The following is a 17,950-nucleotide window of genomic DNA, read 5'->3' as shown; positions in this document are numbered from 1 at the left end:
ATATATATGATGTCGTTATTCATTCTTCCCAAGAGTGTGGCAGTGAAAATGGAGAGAATAATGTGTAAATTTCTATGGGATCTTCTAACTCATCGTTTTGTCATCTAGTTAGTTGGGATAAGGTTAAATATTTCAAAATTCAAGAAGGTCTAGATATTCGAGGTCTTATTTCTTTTAATAAAGCTCTTCTATCAAAATGGTGTAGTAGATTTGTAATGGAGTTAAATAGTATTTGGGCATCGATAGTCAGATATAATTATGGTAATGATTGGTCTAGTTGGTTCACCAAAATGTCTAATTATCTAGCGGGGTGTAGCATTTGGAGGAGAATTTATCCTATGTGGAAAAGTTTTTGTGAGTAGTCTAGATTCATTATAGGGGATGGTTCTTCAATTAGATTTTGGGACGACATTTAGTGTAGTGTCAAAAGTCTACCTACAACGTATCCTAAGCTTGATTTCATTGATATCTTTAGACATGTCACATGTATGGACATGTTTGATTATTGGTCTAGTGGTTTCTCTAACCGAATTAGAAATAGAAGGAGATTAAATATTATGGAGACTTCGTCTCATAATAGAGTTTACTTTTTGTAAGACGCAAATAAGTGTCACCGTTTGAACAAGATATTATGCGTTGACAAGATATTGATAGTTTCCATGTGGGGCATTTCTACAAGTTGTTCTCTAAGATGATTCCATATAATTTTTATTAGGAAAAACTTTGGGAGTCAAAGATTCCATCCAATATCTCGTTCTTTGGAATGAGCATTATTCATTGTGGAGTTCTAACATATGATATGTGCATGGAAAAAAATTGTATTATGGTTAAGTGTTGTCGTATGTGTCAAGAAGAGGTTGAATCGGCAACTTACTTACTTTTGTATTATCGATGGGTGACTAGTATTTGGAGCATTTTATGGAGTATTACTGGGATTCATTGAGTGATGCACGAGTTTTTAGGTAGTTGTTGATAAGTTTGAATTAATGCGACTAAAATGACAGACCTACATATTTGGGTTATCATCCTAATTTTTTTTTGGTGGACTATTTGGTTGAAGAGAAATCGTCAAACTTTCAATGATCGTAGTCGTCTGATGCATATCATTCATAATACTATTAGTATGACGTTTTTTGAGATTCGTTCAAGAAAGTCAGTAGAGTCTATTGAAAAGTTAATCGTTTTTTTCGAAAATTTACGAGTTCGATAATTATTTAAGTATTATTTTTTTCTTTTTTTATTTGTTATTTTTATGTCATGTTTTGTGTTTAAATTATTTTTATTTTTAATATATAGGCAACTTTTTTTTAAAATAAAATAAAAAATCAAAACTAATAAAGTAAAAAAAAAGTTGTGGTGTTATAATATTGTTAAAGAGTGATTTAAACTTGTTTATTAAGCCTAATTTAAAATATTTATTTATTTATTTATATTAATAATTTATCTTTTTTAGATTCATTAATAATTTCTTTAATTTACTTATTAATTCAAAAGATATGTTTTAGCTAATTTAATTTTTTAATATAATTTTGAGAAAGTAACCATAATATTAAATAATTAAATATATATTATATTTGTATGAATAATAAGAGTAAAAATGAATAAATCAAATAAAACAGCATAAATAATTTTTTAAATAATATAATTATGTTTTTTTTAAATATTAAAAAGGAAAAAATATTCAATTTCATTTTTTTCAATTTCATCTTCTAGTAAATAACTAGTTCCCTCTTAAAAGACAATTTCAAAATGAATAGCCTAATATTATATTGAAATTGTTTGAAGAGAAAATGAGGAGGTTGATATTTTTTAATCTCTCACTGGATTTGATTTAATATATTTTAGATTATTAATTTAATATTAAATTAAATTATTTTTATTTTTAATTATATTTTGTTTCTATTTAAGGTCATAACTAGAGGTGCAATGGTAGTTCTTTTCTATTAAAAAAAATATATGAAATTTTAGAATATTAATATGTTGACTATGGAAGACTATGAAAAATAATTTAATATTAAATGATGATTAATGATAATTTATAATTAGATTATGTTGTTTGATTTGGAAAAATTATTAATATAATTTTTAATTACATTTGAATTTATATATTTTTTGGTAAATAATTAAATTGTGCAATTTATCAATTTAGAATAGTAAATTAATGAGTGAATTTTTTTAATTAAATATAATAAAATAAATTATTATTTATAAATTTGAATTTTTTTATTATTAATTTTTTTTATATTTAATAAATCTGAGAGAATAAATTATTGAGCATGGCAAGAAATGAATAATTTTAAAAAAAACACTTATATATATATATATATATTAAATTAAAGAAAATGTATATTTATTTTTTTAATTATAAAAAATATATATATATGTAACATATATATTATTTTAATAATATATAAATAATTTAAAATTTTATTTATAATAATTTAATATAGAAAGAATTGTTTTTTCTTATAGAAAGAAATTTTATTAAATATTTTATAGAAAATATTAAATACATTGTGAGATTACATGAATCGTGAGGCTGTAAATCTTCAATGCTTCACCTATTCACTACTCAAAATTAAAATATTTTATATTTTTACCAATTTTGTAATCCGAATGAAATATATTTGTAACCCATACATAAATTTGACAGTTAATAAAGTTATTATAAGTAAATACTATATATATCTTGAATAGGTAGATTATCTAAAATATTTAATTTGAGATCTGATCATGTGATTATCATCTAAAATATTCTCTAACTTTTTACTTTTTTTTATTCAAATAAACAGAGATCAAACAAGACCTTCGTGTGTTCTTACGAATACAATTCATTTTAAAACCGTAAAAAATCTCAAAATATATTATATAATATATATATATAGTCACCATCTTCACCATTTTCATATGAAAGAAAGAAAAATGTCGTCTTTATCTCTCTTCACCATTCAACAATTCATCTTTCTCTTTATCTCCCTCTCTTTTCTCCATGCACTAATCTCTCATTTTCTTCGCCGGCGCTCCAAATCTCCGGCCAACGGCGGCCCACCAACATATCCGATCATCGGATGCCTAATCTCCTTCTACCAAAACCGCCGCCGTCTTTTAACCTGGTACACCCAACTCCTCAACGAATCTCCCACACAGACAATCATAATCAGCCGCCTTGGAGCTCGCCGGACCATCGTCACCGCCAACCCAGAAAACGTTGAGTATATTCTTAAATCCAACTTTGATAATTTTCCAAAAGGCAATCCATTTACTGAAATTCTCGGCGATTTTCTCGGTATCGGAATATTCAACGTTGACGGCGAGCTATGGCACACTCAGCGTAAGTTAGCCAGTCATGAATTCAGCGCAAGATCGTTAAGAGATTATGTTTTGAAAGTGATTGAAGATGATGTTAATAATAAACTTCTTCCTGTTTTATCTTCGGTTGCTGATGATTATGAGAATGGAAGGAAAAGGATTGTTGATTTGCAAGATCTGTTGAAGAAACTGGCTTTTGATATTGTTTGTAAAGTTTCTCTAGGATTCGATCCGTCTGTTTCTGATTCTAGTTCGGGTTTGGCCGGAGCTTTTGATGCGGCGTCGGCTTATAGCGCGATTAGAGGAGCTGAACCGGTGGCGGCTGTTTGGAAGATGAAGAGGATGTTTGGGATTGGAACAGAGAAAAAGCTGAAAGAAGCAGTTGAAGAGATACATTCTTGTATGAAAAAGATAATCAAAGAAAAGAAGGAGAAGATTGAATTACAGAGTAATAATAATAATAACAAAGATGATCTTCTGCATAAGATGATAATGGCAGGTAAGGAAGAAGATGAATTAAGGGATATGGCAATAAGTTTCGTGATGGCCGGACGGGACACAACTTCGTCGGCGATGACATGGCTGTTCTGGCTTCTTTCAAATCATCCAAAAGCAGTGAATGAAATTGTAAGAGAAGCTGAACAGTTCATGGAGATGAGTTCACATTACGATGGGTTGAAAGAGATGAAGTTCTTAGAAGCTTGTTTATGCGAAAGCATGAGACTTTATCCACCGGTGGCGTGGGATTCGAAGCATGCGGCGGTGGATGATGTGTTGCCGGATGGAACGCCGGTGAATGGTGGGGATAGGGTGACTTATACCGCTTATGGGATGGGAAGAATGGTGAGTTTGTGGGGAGAGGATCGGATGGAGTTTAAACCGGAGAGGTGGGTGGCGGCGCCGGAAAACGGCGGCGGCGGCGGTGGTGGTGGATTGAAGAAGGTTAGTGGTTATAAGTTTCCTGTGTTTCAGGCGGGGCCGAGAATTTGTCTAGGGAAGGAGATGGCGTTTCTTCAAATGAAATATGTAATGGGTTCGATTTTGAGGAGGTTTGAGATAATTGCAGTGAAGAATGAAGAGGAACCATTGTTTGTGCCATTGTTGACAGCTCATATGGCTGGTGGTTTGCAGGTTTATGTGAAGAAGAGATAAAAAAAAAAAAAAATAGTTTTTACTAATATAATATTTAAATCATTTTTTGTTGTTTTATTGATCGATGATCATATATATGACATTTATTATTCTGAGATGTAATGGTATGGACAGCACTACTGAGTTTTTGTTTTATGACGATCATCCCTATGTTGGATGACATTTCAGTGGGCGGATCAGGTTTGGGTGTTTGATTCTACTTAATCTTGTCTCATTCCGGTCGAACCAGGAAAAAACCGGACGACGGATTCATCTATATTCTTTTCTGATATTTGTTTGAACAAACAATGTAACAAGATAGTTTGGGATCTCCTTGTCTTTTTAGTATTTTTGAACTAGTTAATTCTTTATTTTTCATTAACTTTAATTTGTTTATTTACATATTGTGCTTAAATTATTATAATTTTTTTTATGATTTCAAAGGAATATTTTAAAATATATATTAAACTAGTTTTTATTTATTTATATACATACTTGTTCTATATTTAAACTAATTTTTTATATAATATTTTTTTCATAGATAAACTAATTTATAATATTTAATTATTATTTATAACATTTAATTTTTTATATATTATTTCTTTATTATTATATGAAAAAATTAGTGTAAATATAAAAGATATATATATATATATATATATATAAAATAAATTAATATGAAAGTCTGTAACAATTTGTGAGATGTAAAATAACAAAAAGTTTTTCAATACTCAATTATTTAATAAAGATAATATTTTTGGTCGGGTCCCGACTCGAGATAGGGTGCTAAATTAATATTTTGTTAAATTATAAGATAATACATTTTTAATAATTTTTTAGACCCCATATAAAATATAAATTAATAATTCCTTATATATAGCATATTACATGAATGATTTATGAAGGTTTCTTGAAAAATGACTCAATTGTCTTTTGTTTTTTTTGTTGAAATCAATTTCCCATTAAATGTCGTCTCTAATTTTCTTTAGCATGCTAAGAACTTCAGGTGTTGTTTTCTAATAGCTCAACAAGAAATTATTTAATGTGATTGTCGCTTTAATAGCTTCGTTTCGCGAAGGGGGCTCCATTGTAGAATTTTTCTTCCAACCATTTTTTAATTAAGTTGGCGAACATATTCTTCAAATAACACACCAGTCATCCAAGCTCGTTTGTTAGCACGGTACTCACAGTTCAGACTGTTCAAGTTTACATTCTTCAAGCACCTTGGTTTAGCATATTTCCCAATAATCTATAAAGGAAGTTTTTCCGAACCGACCTCATTACAGCAAATAGCAACAGTTAGTCTTTCTTTGTCTTGATTTTTCCCTTCAAGCTGCATTGTTGCAAGGGAATGATCCGGTTAAAGTCTAAAAACAAATATGTTTAAGATCAAAACATGTAAATAATTACATCACTAAAGTACAAAATATAAAATAAAATACAAGGCTGATTTCATTAATAAAAAAACAAACTTGTTTCATCCATATTAAAGATGTCTTTCATTTCAAACTGATTAACTTTGTCTCTTATGGATTTTAATTTGTCCTCCATGCCCTCCATTTCAACAAATCCACTCTCTCCGAAACGCCGGAAATTTTTAATTCCATATCTTGCTTTGAACTTTCCAAGCCAACCAATAGAAAAAGTAAAGTCTGGAGCATCCACTAGATACATATCTTTCATGAACTTTTTCGCCTTCTCGATGATTAGTTCACATGTCATATTCACATATTCTTGATATTGAAGAATCCATTCATAGAGAGATTTTTCTAGGTCAGGAAATTTTGTCGGTTTGTGTCGTTTAACATCGTCTCTTTCGGGAGCAAGTGAGAGATACTCTAAAGAACGCTTAACTGTATTCGATATTGTCGCTTGACTCACCTGCAAACCATAGTTACTATGAACTCATTCTTGCAATTGCTTTTGAGTGAGACTTGGATTATCCTTGTTGTGCTTGCATAATGCTCTTCGAATCTCGTCTGTCATTGTTGTTTTTTTCACACATTTAAGATGAAAGTCATGTTATGTGTATGATTTGTTTGTGTTAACTTACAATATTTTGATCTTGTTTATATATAAAATATTTTTAATGTCTATAAAGTGATACATTGAACAAGAAGCATAATAAGGTGAGAGATTGAACGTTTCTATCAATTTAGGTCATTCATTTGATTCATTTGATATACAGTACATGCATTGTATACAATAATTAAGTGGAAGTTTAAAAATGTTTGTAAACTAAGTATTTTACTATAAATTAATAAAATATTAATTAATATATAAATTATTGATTATTAATTTATCGATTAATTAATAACTCTTTTAATTAATTAATTTTGGTCGTTCCAAGTGTATTATCTTATAGAGTTTCTGCTGATAACCAAATATTTGTTATTAATTTACAAAATATTTTTTTATTGAAGAATTAATTTCTTATTTATGTTTTGATTGAATGTATTCAATTTTTTCTCAATATTTTTTCTCGTTCAAATATTAAACTAGGATGACAATGAGTATCCATATTATTCGATACCGTGAGTACCAATGGTCGAGTTCGAATATATTACATTAGAGCCGGGGTCGGGAAAGGGAGTGTATTCGGTCGAGTTTAGACATGAATAGAGTGTGAAACCCAAATTCAAAAGTCTGACTATATTAATATTAATTTTTCTTACTAAGGCAGATTGTATATCACAAACATCATAATAAATAACATAATTTATTTTACTTTAACTAAGTTCCACCAACTTTATTTTTTATAATATTCTTAAAATTGTTATTTTATCTCATTAGTTAATCTCTATCTTATTTTATATATATACATATATATATATATATATATATATATATATATATATATATATATATATATATATATATATATATATATATATATATATATATATATATATATTCTAGTTCTATCATACTCAATCTTATATCTTCAATATTTAGTTTTTTTTTCACCTTTATTCTAACATTTCTTTCCATTCTATTAATAACAAAATTGTTATTTTTTTGTAAGTAAGTAAATAATGTTTTATTTTTTTTTAACATTTCGATATTACTAATTTTAAAGTTATATATTATTGAATTAAGTTAGGTTTATTTTTTTATCTTAATCGGGTAATGCGGTACCGACGAATCGAGAATGATTATAGAAATAAAGATATATTACCATCTCTGGTTAAATAAATTATTATTATTATTACTTTTATATTTTATAAATTTCAACCCTAAAATATTAAATATTTATAAATTATAAAAAAAAATTGCGTAGAGTGGGTTCATATCAGGATTATAAGAATGTATAAATGTAAAGAAAACAATCAATCAATCCGCAATGCATTCACCTTTTTAGTAAACTTTAATAACTTTGATGTTTAAATGAAATAATTTGTATCTTTGTCATGGGCTGGGAGCTGGGTTTCGAATGTCCTTTCCTCTACCTTATTATTCCTTACCCATAACTTCTCTTCTACCAAAAGACTTAATTTGGGTAGTATGTCTACTTGCTCCACAATCATTTCAACATCTCTATGGCACAATGAACTTAAATTTTGCTTAATTTGGTCCAAATATTTTTTCAAAGTTGTGGATTATGACAATCCCTAATTATATCATTAGAAGGCATACACTAGATACTTATTCGATCCACCAAGCTTGAAATGGGTTGTCAAATTCAACATTTCTTCAAGAAAAATACATTCATAGAGTGATATTGACTTCATAGAGTGTTCTGTGAATATCTTAATAGTTTTAAGAGTGTAAACTCGGTTTATTGACCGATATGCATATCTAAACCACTGACGTACCGTCGTTTTATCGGTTAGACTTTAACCGTTAGAGAATCAGTTTGGTCGTTGATGTACCGTCGGTTTATAGGTTTGATCGGTTAGACTTTAACGGATAGAAAATCAGTTTGGTCAATTTGGTCGGTTTAATCTGGTTCATCTATTGACAAATTTATTAAAATATATTAAAAATACATATTTTCATGTATATAAATTAACATATACAAATAATATGAATAAAATATGATAACATAATTCATGATTCAGTAAATTATTTTTAAAACATAAATGGATTCTATAATTTTTTTTAAATTAAACATTATAAATTACACTAAAAATGAATGAAATTAAATTGGTCTATTACCTAATATTATTCTTACTCATAATAGATAATATATTTGATAATGTATTAACATATTTTTACCTTCATGATATTCTTTTATTATTATTATTTTAAAAAGTATATTATGACCTAATAATTATAATACATTACTTATCATCATCAATTTAATTATTGATTTAATGTTTGAATTTTGTTTCCGCCTTATTTAAATATTACATTTTAAACTAAATATTTGATTGGTTTGAACGGTTTTAGTGGCTTTCGTGGCACTGAAACCGATAAACCGAATAATTGAGATTGATTTGGTAAAAATAAAACCGTAATGAATTCAATTTAGTCAGTTTCAGTTTGATTTGAACAGTTTGATCGATTTACTTCCACCATTATCTAATTTCATTGAAAAATGGTAAATAATTTTCTTTAAAAACATCTTTATTTTATGAAATTCTCATTCAAATAATAATTTTATGATATATACATGGAGACATATGTTTATAGATTTATTAACCTACTAATCTTATTTGATTCAATTTATTTCAATAAATTATCAATAAATCACTCTCTATTATTTAAACTAACATAAATCATATTATTCAATCTATTAATCAAAATATTTAAATACCTTCTTATTTTTACAAAAAATTATTATTTTTTCTTTTTATTAACTCCTTAATTATTCATATAACTCAATCCCAACATTTGAGATTTATTTAAATTTATATAAAAAAAAAATCATATCGATAAAGAAAATAAATAATTTATTTGAGTTATTAATTAGTTTAATGATGGTATTTTGTATTTAATAAAATATATATTGATTAGATAAAATGAATGGGTTTAAAAAGGAAACAAGACAGTGATAAGAAAATTTTTAAGTAAACAAAACCAAAAAAAATTAAGCAGCATCAATTGAGCTATTATATTTCAAACTCATACTCAAATCCAAATGCAAAATTTGTTTTGAAATGGGCAACAATATATAAATGAATGTGTGAAGGATTTCTTCTCTTTGAACAATACTTACTAAAGCTTTCAACATTCATGATATGATTTGAGTGCAAGTAAAAGTTGAAATTTTGATGTGTTTTGTCAAAATGTTGAAACAACTCAAAGCCTGCTGCTGCCTCTATAACCATAATTAAGTACAAAGTTGACACCAAATTACACTAACAAACCACTCTTATTCCATTCTTGGCTTGAAAATCATTTCATTTCAAGCTACCATAACCGAGCAATTATGTATGAAATGACTTAACTTATGGCTTTCACTACCAAGAGGCTTCCAAAAAAGTTCATCTTCTTCAAGACAAGGCCTACAAGTAAAGATTGCCATAGTACTAGCACCTGGATAAGAAGAAGAAGCACCAATAACAAGCAATTCACTCCCCAAAGACTTGAAAGCCACTCCCCATCCACTATTAGAATCAGCTCTAACCGGAACAGGTCCCAATTGTTTCCAAACATTACTCCCTTTCAAATAAACCTTCAGCTGGTTACTATTCGCCTCAAGCGAATACAGCTCGTTGTTCACAACCGCTAACAGAGGAGGAGATTGCGACGTCAAGACCGGGTTATCCCTCAACATCCCAGGTATGATCTCCCATCTGTTTCTTCCCTCGTCGAAGAACTCCCCGCAAGTCAATTCGCCTTCTTCGTTCCTCCCACCAATTACGTAGAATCTTTTGTCCATGTAAAAACCAGAACAAAGCTGTCTCTTTTTCTTCATCCTAGGTAGCGCCTCCCATGATTGGCTCTCGTTGTTGTATCTCTCCGCCGTATCGAATACATCTTTCGAGTCTAGACCGATCCCACCAGCTACGTAGGCGGTTTCACCGAAAGTGGCGGAGGCGAATAAACACCTGGGGTTCTTCATCGAAGGACCTTTAGACCATGAATTGGTGGCTAATTCGTATCGCCATATTACTAGACCGTCGATCTCCTTTCCAGAAACGAAGAGATTGGTTCCTGCGCAGAAGGTTTCTTTATCGCCGGATATGAAACAGGAATCGGTTTCGAAATTGGGGAGGTTTTTACGCGTCTTGAAATCGCGATCGAAAACGCACCAGTTAGTTTCGCCGCTAACTAACATGAAAACTGAGGATTCCTCAACTCCAATCTCCCTTCTGATCTTAAAGATCTCGCCTTTCTTTAAAAGAGTTAGGAATCTCTTGTTTACTAAACGGAATTTAAGATATTCTGATCTGGGTACTCTTGCTAATATCAAGTTCTCTATCTCATCGCTAAGTGATGGAAAATCTGCATCCTGAGATTCATGTTCTTGATCTGTAGGTGGGGAAAGTTTGAGCCAGTTTTTGTCTAAAACACAACCATTCTCCATCTCACAAAGCCTAATAATCTTGTTTGGTGGAGGACTGTTATGGATCTTACTTCTTCTACCTACTAGACCACCACTCTTGCTCAAACCCTCCATTTCTATTTCAACCATTGATTGATCGATCGATGAACAAAGTACCTACTACCCACCCATATAATGAAACCAGAAAACAGATCAAACAAATCAAGTTTGAGACCAACAGGGAAGTGGGTACTGGATGAAACAAAAAGAAAAAGAAAGAGAAAGAGAAAGAGGGTCCGCGTACCAAATTAGAAGTGTGCAGTTTATAAGGGAAGAGCAGAAATTAATCTTCTTCTTCTTCTTCTGCCATAAAATGGATTTGACCGACCCAATCAATCAATCTCTTTAGGTTAACAAGGGGTTATCTATCAGCTGGAGGCAGAGGATTGGGTAAACCAAAAAATCTTCCCTGAAAAATACAAGAAAGAGAGAGGGTGTGAGGAGGAGAGAGAAAAGGAGGTGCGGCCATTAAAGCACCGAAGGGTGAGGGTAAGAGAGGAGAGATTCTTGGCATCCCATTTGCTGAATTTATGCATAAATTAATGGGGGAATTTCCCATTTAAAATTTTACTCCTATAAAGAAAGAAAAGAAAGAAAGAAAGAAAGAAGAAAGAGAGAAGTGCCACCAGCAACAACTTCGAATTCCGGAAAGTAGGGTTGGGAAGAGAGATAATAGAGAAACGGCGGACTTGCTACAACTTATTCTACTTTTCTTCAACTATACCCCTTTTTTTTCTTTTTCTTTTCTTTCTAAAGTTCAAAAGTCTTTTTATTTTTATTTTTGGTGGAGAAAATAAAGTTCATAAGTCTCTTTAAATTAATTAAATTAGGTAATATAATTTCAATCAAGAAATAAGTATTGTTATAAAATCCCCCAATATATATATAGTTTATATGAAATAGTGTCTTTTAACTATTAATACTTCACAAGAAGTTAGTGATTCTCCTCATTTATAAGTGACTTTTTTACCATTTAAGTTACTATATAACATGTAGACAAGTTATTGGTTACACTTTCTCTCAATAAAACTTAATAAAACTTGTTGACTATAAGTATGTAAATTGAGTTTTTCATAATTGTAAAACGGCTACACTGTTAAAAAGTTTCATTATTAGTGTGGTAAAACAATTTCATCAACTATAGATCTGATATTGATTATTGAGAGAGTTTTAACTTGATTTTCAAGTCTATCATGGTCTTTTTAAATTGATATCGATAATGCATTTAAATATTAGTGGTTTTCTTGAGGTTGACTATATTATCCCATGGCCCAGTCAAAGTTTAAGGTGCCATATTAAAACATAATAAAAAAAATGTATTCTTATTTTTTTATTTAATTTGTATTTTATATTAAAAATATATAATAACTTTATATTTAGATTAAGAAAAAGTATTTTAGTTGATTAAGGAAAAAAGATAGGGCCTAATAGGTGAGGCCCCTAGACGGCTGTTTAGCTCGTCTCACCCTAGATCGTCCTACATGATCCGACCTTAAGGATTCTTGCCTTTAGAACTCTCTCATCATATCTACCTAGATAAATTTGTTTAAGAACTTTTTTTTAGGCATTTTTGAATCTATCTCAATGATTAATTTGAAGTTAAAGATTATTTTTCCTCACAATCATACTAACTAAAATTGAAGACTACCAAATATATAATTCAATATAGGTTGCTACAAGGTTATATATATAGAAGGAAACATCTTCTTCTTTTATATATTGTGTACAAAACCCACTAATATAGTTGGTTGGTTGAAAAATGATCGATTTCAGTTAGTCAATCACAACTACAAACTTCTTATTACTTTATTTAAAATTGAAAAAAAATAGATGGTAATTTAGAGATTGTATAGTTAAAAAATTAATAAAACTGACCTTATACTATCAAATAATGTGTTATTTTTATTTTTTTAGAATATAATTGATTGTTTTAGTGTCTCTAAAATTAAGCTATAATTATTTGAAATATAAAATAATAACAGTTTTATGCCATCAAAATTTATGTCAACATCTACCTAAAAAAAGTAAGAAGAGAGCTCATTTGAACTATTTTGTTCTAACAAATAGTCTAACTTATCAAATCGATTTTGACTCCATAACCACCCCGATTCAAACTTCACCAAAAAAAATAAAATAATATTTTTCATAAAAACACAGAGATTAGACACCGCAAAATTTAGAATTACAACTTACTAAGTCTAAGAATCAAAAAAAATATAATAATAAAAAGAGAATAATGTAAAAAGAAAGAAGTGATTAGTAGTCCAAGAAGAAGAAGATAATATATAGTAATAGGAAAAAAGCCATAGTTGGGCAGTGGCACCTCATTTGTAGTAAAAGTTTGACAATCAAGGAGATCAATGGAGTTGATTAAGTAAGAAAGGCATCAAAGATGGAATAATTTAATATTAATGGCCACCACCCAAAAGATTTAGTATTAATTAATAATTAATTAATCCCCTATCTTTTTAATTAGCTTTTACAATTATCAAATCATAGCTTTGGCTTTGGCTTTTCAAATTGTTTGTTTAAAAAAATCAAACCTGATGTGCTGTCTTTCCACCTATTAGTGGAGTGGATTTGCATTTCACCTTCTTATTTCTTAATTATTTATTTTGTTTGCTTTTTTAACTATTAATTAATTAATTTATTAAGTTTCATTTATATATATACTTGTGAAGCTAAGCTTGCCATGTACATTTGATGAATGGAGGAGGGGTCAATATTTTAGTGCACCTAATTCAGCCTTGAGCACACAGATTAGGATTTCTAATGAGGAAGGTGATATGCTTAATTTAGTATTTTAATCTAATGCCAGAATATTTTTAATAATTAATTTTCAGAGTTTTGTATTGCCCCCCACTAATCATATTCTAAGAATACTATTTATACCCTTAAATTTATGCAAAATAGCCAAATATATCAAATCAAACAAAATATTACATCATTTTATTATTACATCTCCTCTCTCTCCTCTCCTCTCCTCTCCTCTCCTCTCCTCTCATTTCAATTTTATTGTTAAAAAAAAATCATTTTAAAATTTTATAAAAAATCTTTAAAATAACTGAAAGTAGTAAATATTTATATGAGCTTGAACTCAACTTTAATATTAAATAAATCCGACTCGAACTTAGTCAAATTCAAACTTTGACCAAACTTTGACCGAGCGACTCGCAAGCCCAGTTTGACTCATTTAGAACCCAGTACGAGGGGAGTTGTTTTGATTAAAAAAAATACTTAAATTTAAATGAATGTTACGTTGTTAGAACTTAAAATCAATTACAAAATTTTGAACTAATATTTTTTTAATAATTTATTTTTTTTAAATGAAAGCATGACCTATTATAATTACAATGAGGCCAGAAATTAAATTGGATTGAAAAATAACCCTTAATCAGAATTACTAAAGAATTAAAAGCCCAACTCAGAAACATGCAAAGCAAGCTGCTTGCTTGCTTGCTTCCATTTCGATTCCCTAGGCGGCCATCATCATAGCCGACGCCATTAGCGTCTGAATCCGCTGAAAAAGCACTATGATGAGATGATCAGAAGAAGAACCAAGATCGACAATCATACATACATGGCTGCTTCTTCAATCTCCAATTTCTTTTCTCTCTTCACCTCGTTAGCATCGCCGCCCGTGAAACCTCTGTTACCTCACTTTTCCTTCTTCTCTCCGATTCAATCGAGTGAGAAACCTGACTTAATAACCCCCCTGCGTGTAACCCACAAACCCAATTATGTGAATTCCATGTCGGTCGCGTTCCCATCTCTCGCCAATGCCAATTTGATGTTTTTCAAGTCTGGATATAACGTACAGATCATAGTTAGGGAAAATGATTCGGAAGAGAAGATTGTAGGTCAGTTTAAAAGGGAGGTAATGAAGGCTGGGATCATTCAGGAAAGCAAACGCAGGATGTTCTTTGAGAACAAGCAGGATGAGAGGAAGCGCAGGACTCGCGATGCTGCTAAACGCAATCGCCGGAGGTTTTCTTTTCTTTCTTTCTGTCTGTCTGATATAATTGATTTGTTAAGGTTTCCATATCTGCAAAGAATTGATTCTTGTTCCATGTTTCAACTGTATTTGCAATGAAATCATAACAAGTTCTTGGTTTTGGTATTGATTGATTCTTGTTAAGTATTTAGCTGTAACATAGACTGAATGGTCCAGTTAAGTTTGTTTTACAATTGGGTTATGGAATTGTGTATGCAGACGGCCTCAACAAAGAATTGCATTACAAGATAAGCAGGAGGAGGAGGAGACCTCAAAGAGTAAGAAGAAACAGCAAGAGGATGAAGATAACTGGGAACTTCCCTGAAGAGAATGTCTGCCCATATTGATGACTGTTTCAGGATTTATCTAGTTTGGATTCCTGCAATACATATGTGTGTAAGTTTCCCTTCTTGAATGGATCTTGTTTTTCACTGATTACTATTCAACTTTCTTTTGTTCAAACATGGTGTCTAACTTTGACTGTAATAATGCAACTTTGGTTAGTGAAGATCTGGGAATAGGATATGATTGAAAAGAATGGAAAACAATTTGAATGATTTTTTCTTTTGAGTTTTAGGAAGCTAGCCGGATAGCCTCACTTGATTGAAGTTAGGAATTTCTTAGTGAGAATCGAACATGAACGAACATGAACATGAAACCGAGTTTAGTATTAAGAGGCTACCTTACAAATCTGCCCAAATGAGGAAATATTAAGAGAAGCATGAGTAACCATAAAGTTAAGACTGATATTGTTTTATAAGATTTACAAGCATATATATCAGTAATGCAATTCATAGTGTATAACATTACAAATACACTATTTAGTAATATGATAATCTCTATTCATAGGACTTGGGGAAATCTGCTAAAGAGTAACAAGAATTGAGCTGGCCTAACCCACCCTAAAATGAAATGATTGAGTCACAATTCATTCTTTCAAATTTCTCGGGTGAAGACAGACTGATGACCACAGGGGAGCATGTAATATTCAAAATCCTATGTCTCGACATCCAAACTCCGACCTTAAACCTTATCCTAGCAATGACTTTGACATCAACCTCGACCTCCCGAACAAACTTCAAATTTTGGGTCACATTGCTATGAAGCCCAACTTGTTGCCCCACAAAGTCGAAATCAATTACACAAGTTACATTCTTAAGAGGTTGGTAAAATGGGCTTAAAGAAGTAGAAGCCAGGACATCGCCATTGTAATAAACAAAGGCATGTGTTTTTTCAAAGTAAATTAAGACTTGACCGGGTAGCAACGAGATGAGCAAGCCCGTGGCAACGGTTAATAAGAGAAGTGCGACGGCCAATAAACACGGACTGGGGGCTTGGAAAGTTCGACTTTACTGGCCATTATAATAACTTGCGAGGAATTCATTGTAGAGTGAAGTGAAGTGATGAGTGTGTAGGTTTTATAAGAGACTAAAAGATATGCTTTGCTTGAGGAAAGAGTAAAGGATCGAGAATCATGAGTTTTTATACATGCTTTGCTTGAAGAAAGAGGAAAGAAATGAGAGATATTCAAACTCTATGGTTACAAATACATAATTTTATTATCTTTAAATACTTCTTTTTGTTAAATATATCAAATACCAAAGAATAATAATTTGATGACAACTATTTATATACTGTATATATTTATTTATTTATGTTATTTATTGAAATCAATTAGAGTTGAGTATTTTATCCAAAGTTAAAGTTTGACTAATTTGTAAAAACAATCCTTAATCCGAATTTATAATAATTATTTTAGTACCGGAGTGAATTGAACTTATTAGCTTCAAAACAACATTGGTTAATTTAAAAAACAAAACAAAACAATAATGTTTAATTCATTAGGTAAAAAATGAAGTTCATGGGTCTTCATGAGTAAATTAATTAGTTTAAATATGTTATTTTATACAACATATTTTTTACATTTTCATTTCAATATGGAATAACATACATAATAATAATAATAAATCACATTTCTTATATTTCAACTAAATTAAATCTCATAACTAGATTGTTAAAAAAAATTAAATCATTTTTTCTTAATTATTATAAAAATATTTGAATTAACCGACCAATTGAAAATATTCAAATTCACCGATCAGTTTGGATATAAATTTAATATAAATGAATTACTTATTTATATACATTTTTATTTTCATAACATAGTTTTCATTGCTACATTAGTTCCTCTATATTTTAAAAAAATAAAAAAATATTTCTCTCTTTGCAATTGTCAAGGACAATTAAATCAGATTACATACTTAAGAAATAAGAAAGATATTGATAATGTAGATATATATATATATAACTAATAATGCAGCCCATTAAATCAAAACAATCAATCCGTAGTAGAGTTAAGACTTAAGACCAATTCTCTCTACAAAAAGTAATTCTCTCCTCCTAGATTCTCAGGATAGACATTAAACCAAACAAGGACGACAATAATATGTAAGCGTTTTTTTTATGGAGATTAACACACAAATTGATTTTGTTAAATGGTTCAAACTATCATATATGAAGGGTAAAATAAAAGATATTATATTTGTGAAGTCTTTTTGCCCTTACCTATTTTTGGTAATGAGAAACCCATCTCCATATTAGATGAGGAATGAGTTTATGAGCATTACAGGTATATAGTTTCATTCGTCGATTCGTTAAAAGGAATGTTTATAATCATATACAACATGAGACACATGCACATACTTTGTGGAGTAAATTTGAGAATTTGTATGATTCAAAGACAAGAAATAACAAATTATTTTTGCTCCAAACGATTATTTATTTGAGATATAGCGATAATGTTTTAATGGTTGATCACGTAAATGAGTTTCAGGGTGTTCTTAATCAGATGTCAGAAAAATAGAATGAGACATAAGAGTCGAAACAAGTCTAAGTCAAAACACAAGTTAATTAAATACTACAATTGTGGTATAGTTAGTGCCGACCCTGAATTTTGGGCTGCCCCAGCCCTCGATAGAAAAAAAGTAAATATTTTTTTTTACCATAGGACTAGTTTAAAAAAC

General features: G+C 29.9%; 3 protein-coding genes and 1 pseudogene across 5 annotated transcripts; 2 read left to right on the top strand and 2 right to left on the bottom strand.

Annotated features, from left to right (window-relative positions):
* The first annotated feature begins 2,922 nt into the window (after positions 1-2,922).
* LOC124929778 (cytochrome P450 94B3-like) lies at positions 2,923-4,470 on the top strand. Its single transcript, XM_047470174.1, has one exon. The coding sequence runs from the start codon at positions 2,923-2,925 to the stop codon at positions 4,459-4,461; it is 1,539 nt and encodes a 512-aa protein (XP_047326130.1). The 3' UTR covers positions 4,462-4,470.
* A 1,084-nt stretch (positions 4,471-5,554) lies between these two features.
* Positions 5,555-6,447, bottom strand: LOC124929767 (annotated as a pseudogene).
* Positions 6,448-9,674: 3,227 nt separating this feature from the next.
* LOC124918001 (F-box/kelch-repeat protein At3g27150-like) lies at positions 9,675-11,659 on the bottom strand. Of its 3 annotated transcripts, none has more exons than XM_047458277.1 (2): positions 11,178-11,659; positions 9,675-11,050 (listed from the first exon to the last, which is right to left on the bottom strand). In XM_047458277.1, the coding sequence occupies exon 2, from the start codon at positions 11,021-11,023 to the stop codon at positions 9,791-9,793; it is 1,233 nt and encodes a 410-aa protein (XP_047314233.1). In that variant the 5' UTR covers positions 11,024-11,050; positions 11,178-11,659; the 3' UTR covers positions 9,675-9,790. The 3 variants fall into 3 exon arrangements, with proteins under 3 accessions (XP_047314233.1, XP_047314224.1, XP_047314237.1); XM_047458268.1 differs by having other exon boundaries at positions 9,675-11,053; positions 11,178-11,658; XM_047458281.1 differs by having other exon boundaries at positions 9,675-11,342; positions 11,560-11,643.
* A 2,747-nt stretch (positions 11,660-14,406) lies between these two features.
* On the top strand, positions 14,407-15,498 carry LOC124921991 (30S ribosomal protein S21, chloroplastic-like). Its single transcript, XM_047462703.1, has 2 exons — positions 14,407-14,920; positions 15,147-15,498. The coding sequence occupies exons 1-2, from the start codon at positions 14,475-14,477 to the stop codon at positions 15,250-15,252; spliced, it is 552 nt and encodes a 183-aa protein (XP_047318659.1). The 5' UTR covers positions 14,407-14,474; the 3' UTR covers positions 15,253-15,498.
* Positions 15,499-17,950: the final 2,452 nt, after the last annotated feature.

The sequence above is a fragment of the Impatiens glandulifera genome, chromosome 1 (assembly GCF_907164915.1).
Source record: "Impatiens glandulifera chromosome 1, dImpGla2.1, whole genome shotgun sequence".
NCBI classification, from domain to species: domain Eukaryota; kingdom Viridiplantae; phylum Streptophyta; class Magnoliopsida; order Ericales; family Balsaminaceae; genus Impatiens; species Impatiens glandulifera.
The sequence above is the reverse complement of the archived record's forward strand: the minus strand, read 5'-3'. Positions and strand labels throughout refer to the sequence as shown.

What these genes read in the sequence shown, in the direction of transcription:
- LOC124929778 (XM_047470174.1), top strand. Translation starts at nt 2,923, where the DNA reads ATGTCGTCTTTATCTCTCTTCACCATTCAACAATTCATCTTTCTCTTT.
- LOC124918001 (XM_047458277.1), bottom strand. Translation starts at nt 11,023, where the DNA reads ATGGTTGAAATAGAAATGGAGGGTTTGAGCAAGAGTGGTGGTCTAGTA.
- LOC124921991 (XM_047462703.1), top strand. Translation starts at nt 14,475, where the DNA reads ATGATCAGAAGAAGAACCAAGATCGACAATCATACATACATGGCTGCT. An exon ending in GCTAAACGCAATCGCCGGAG is followed by an intron (nt 14,921 to 15,146) that starts GTTTTCTTTTCT and finishes TTGTGTATGCAG; the next exon opens with ACGGCCTCAACAAAGAATTG.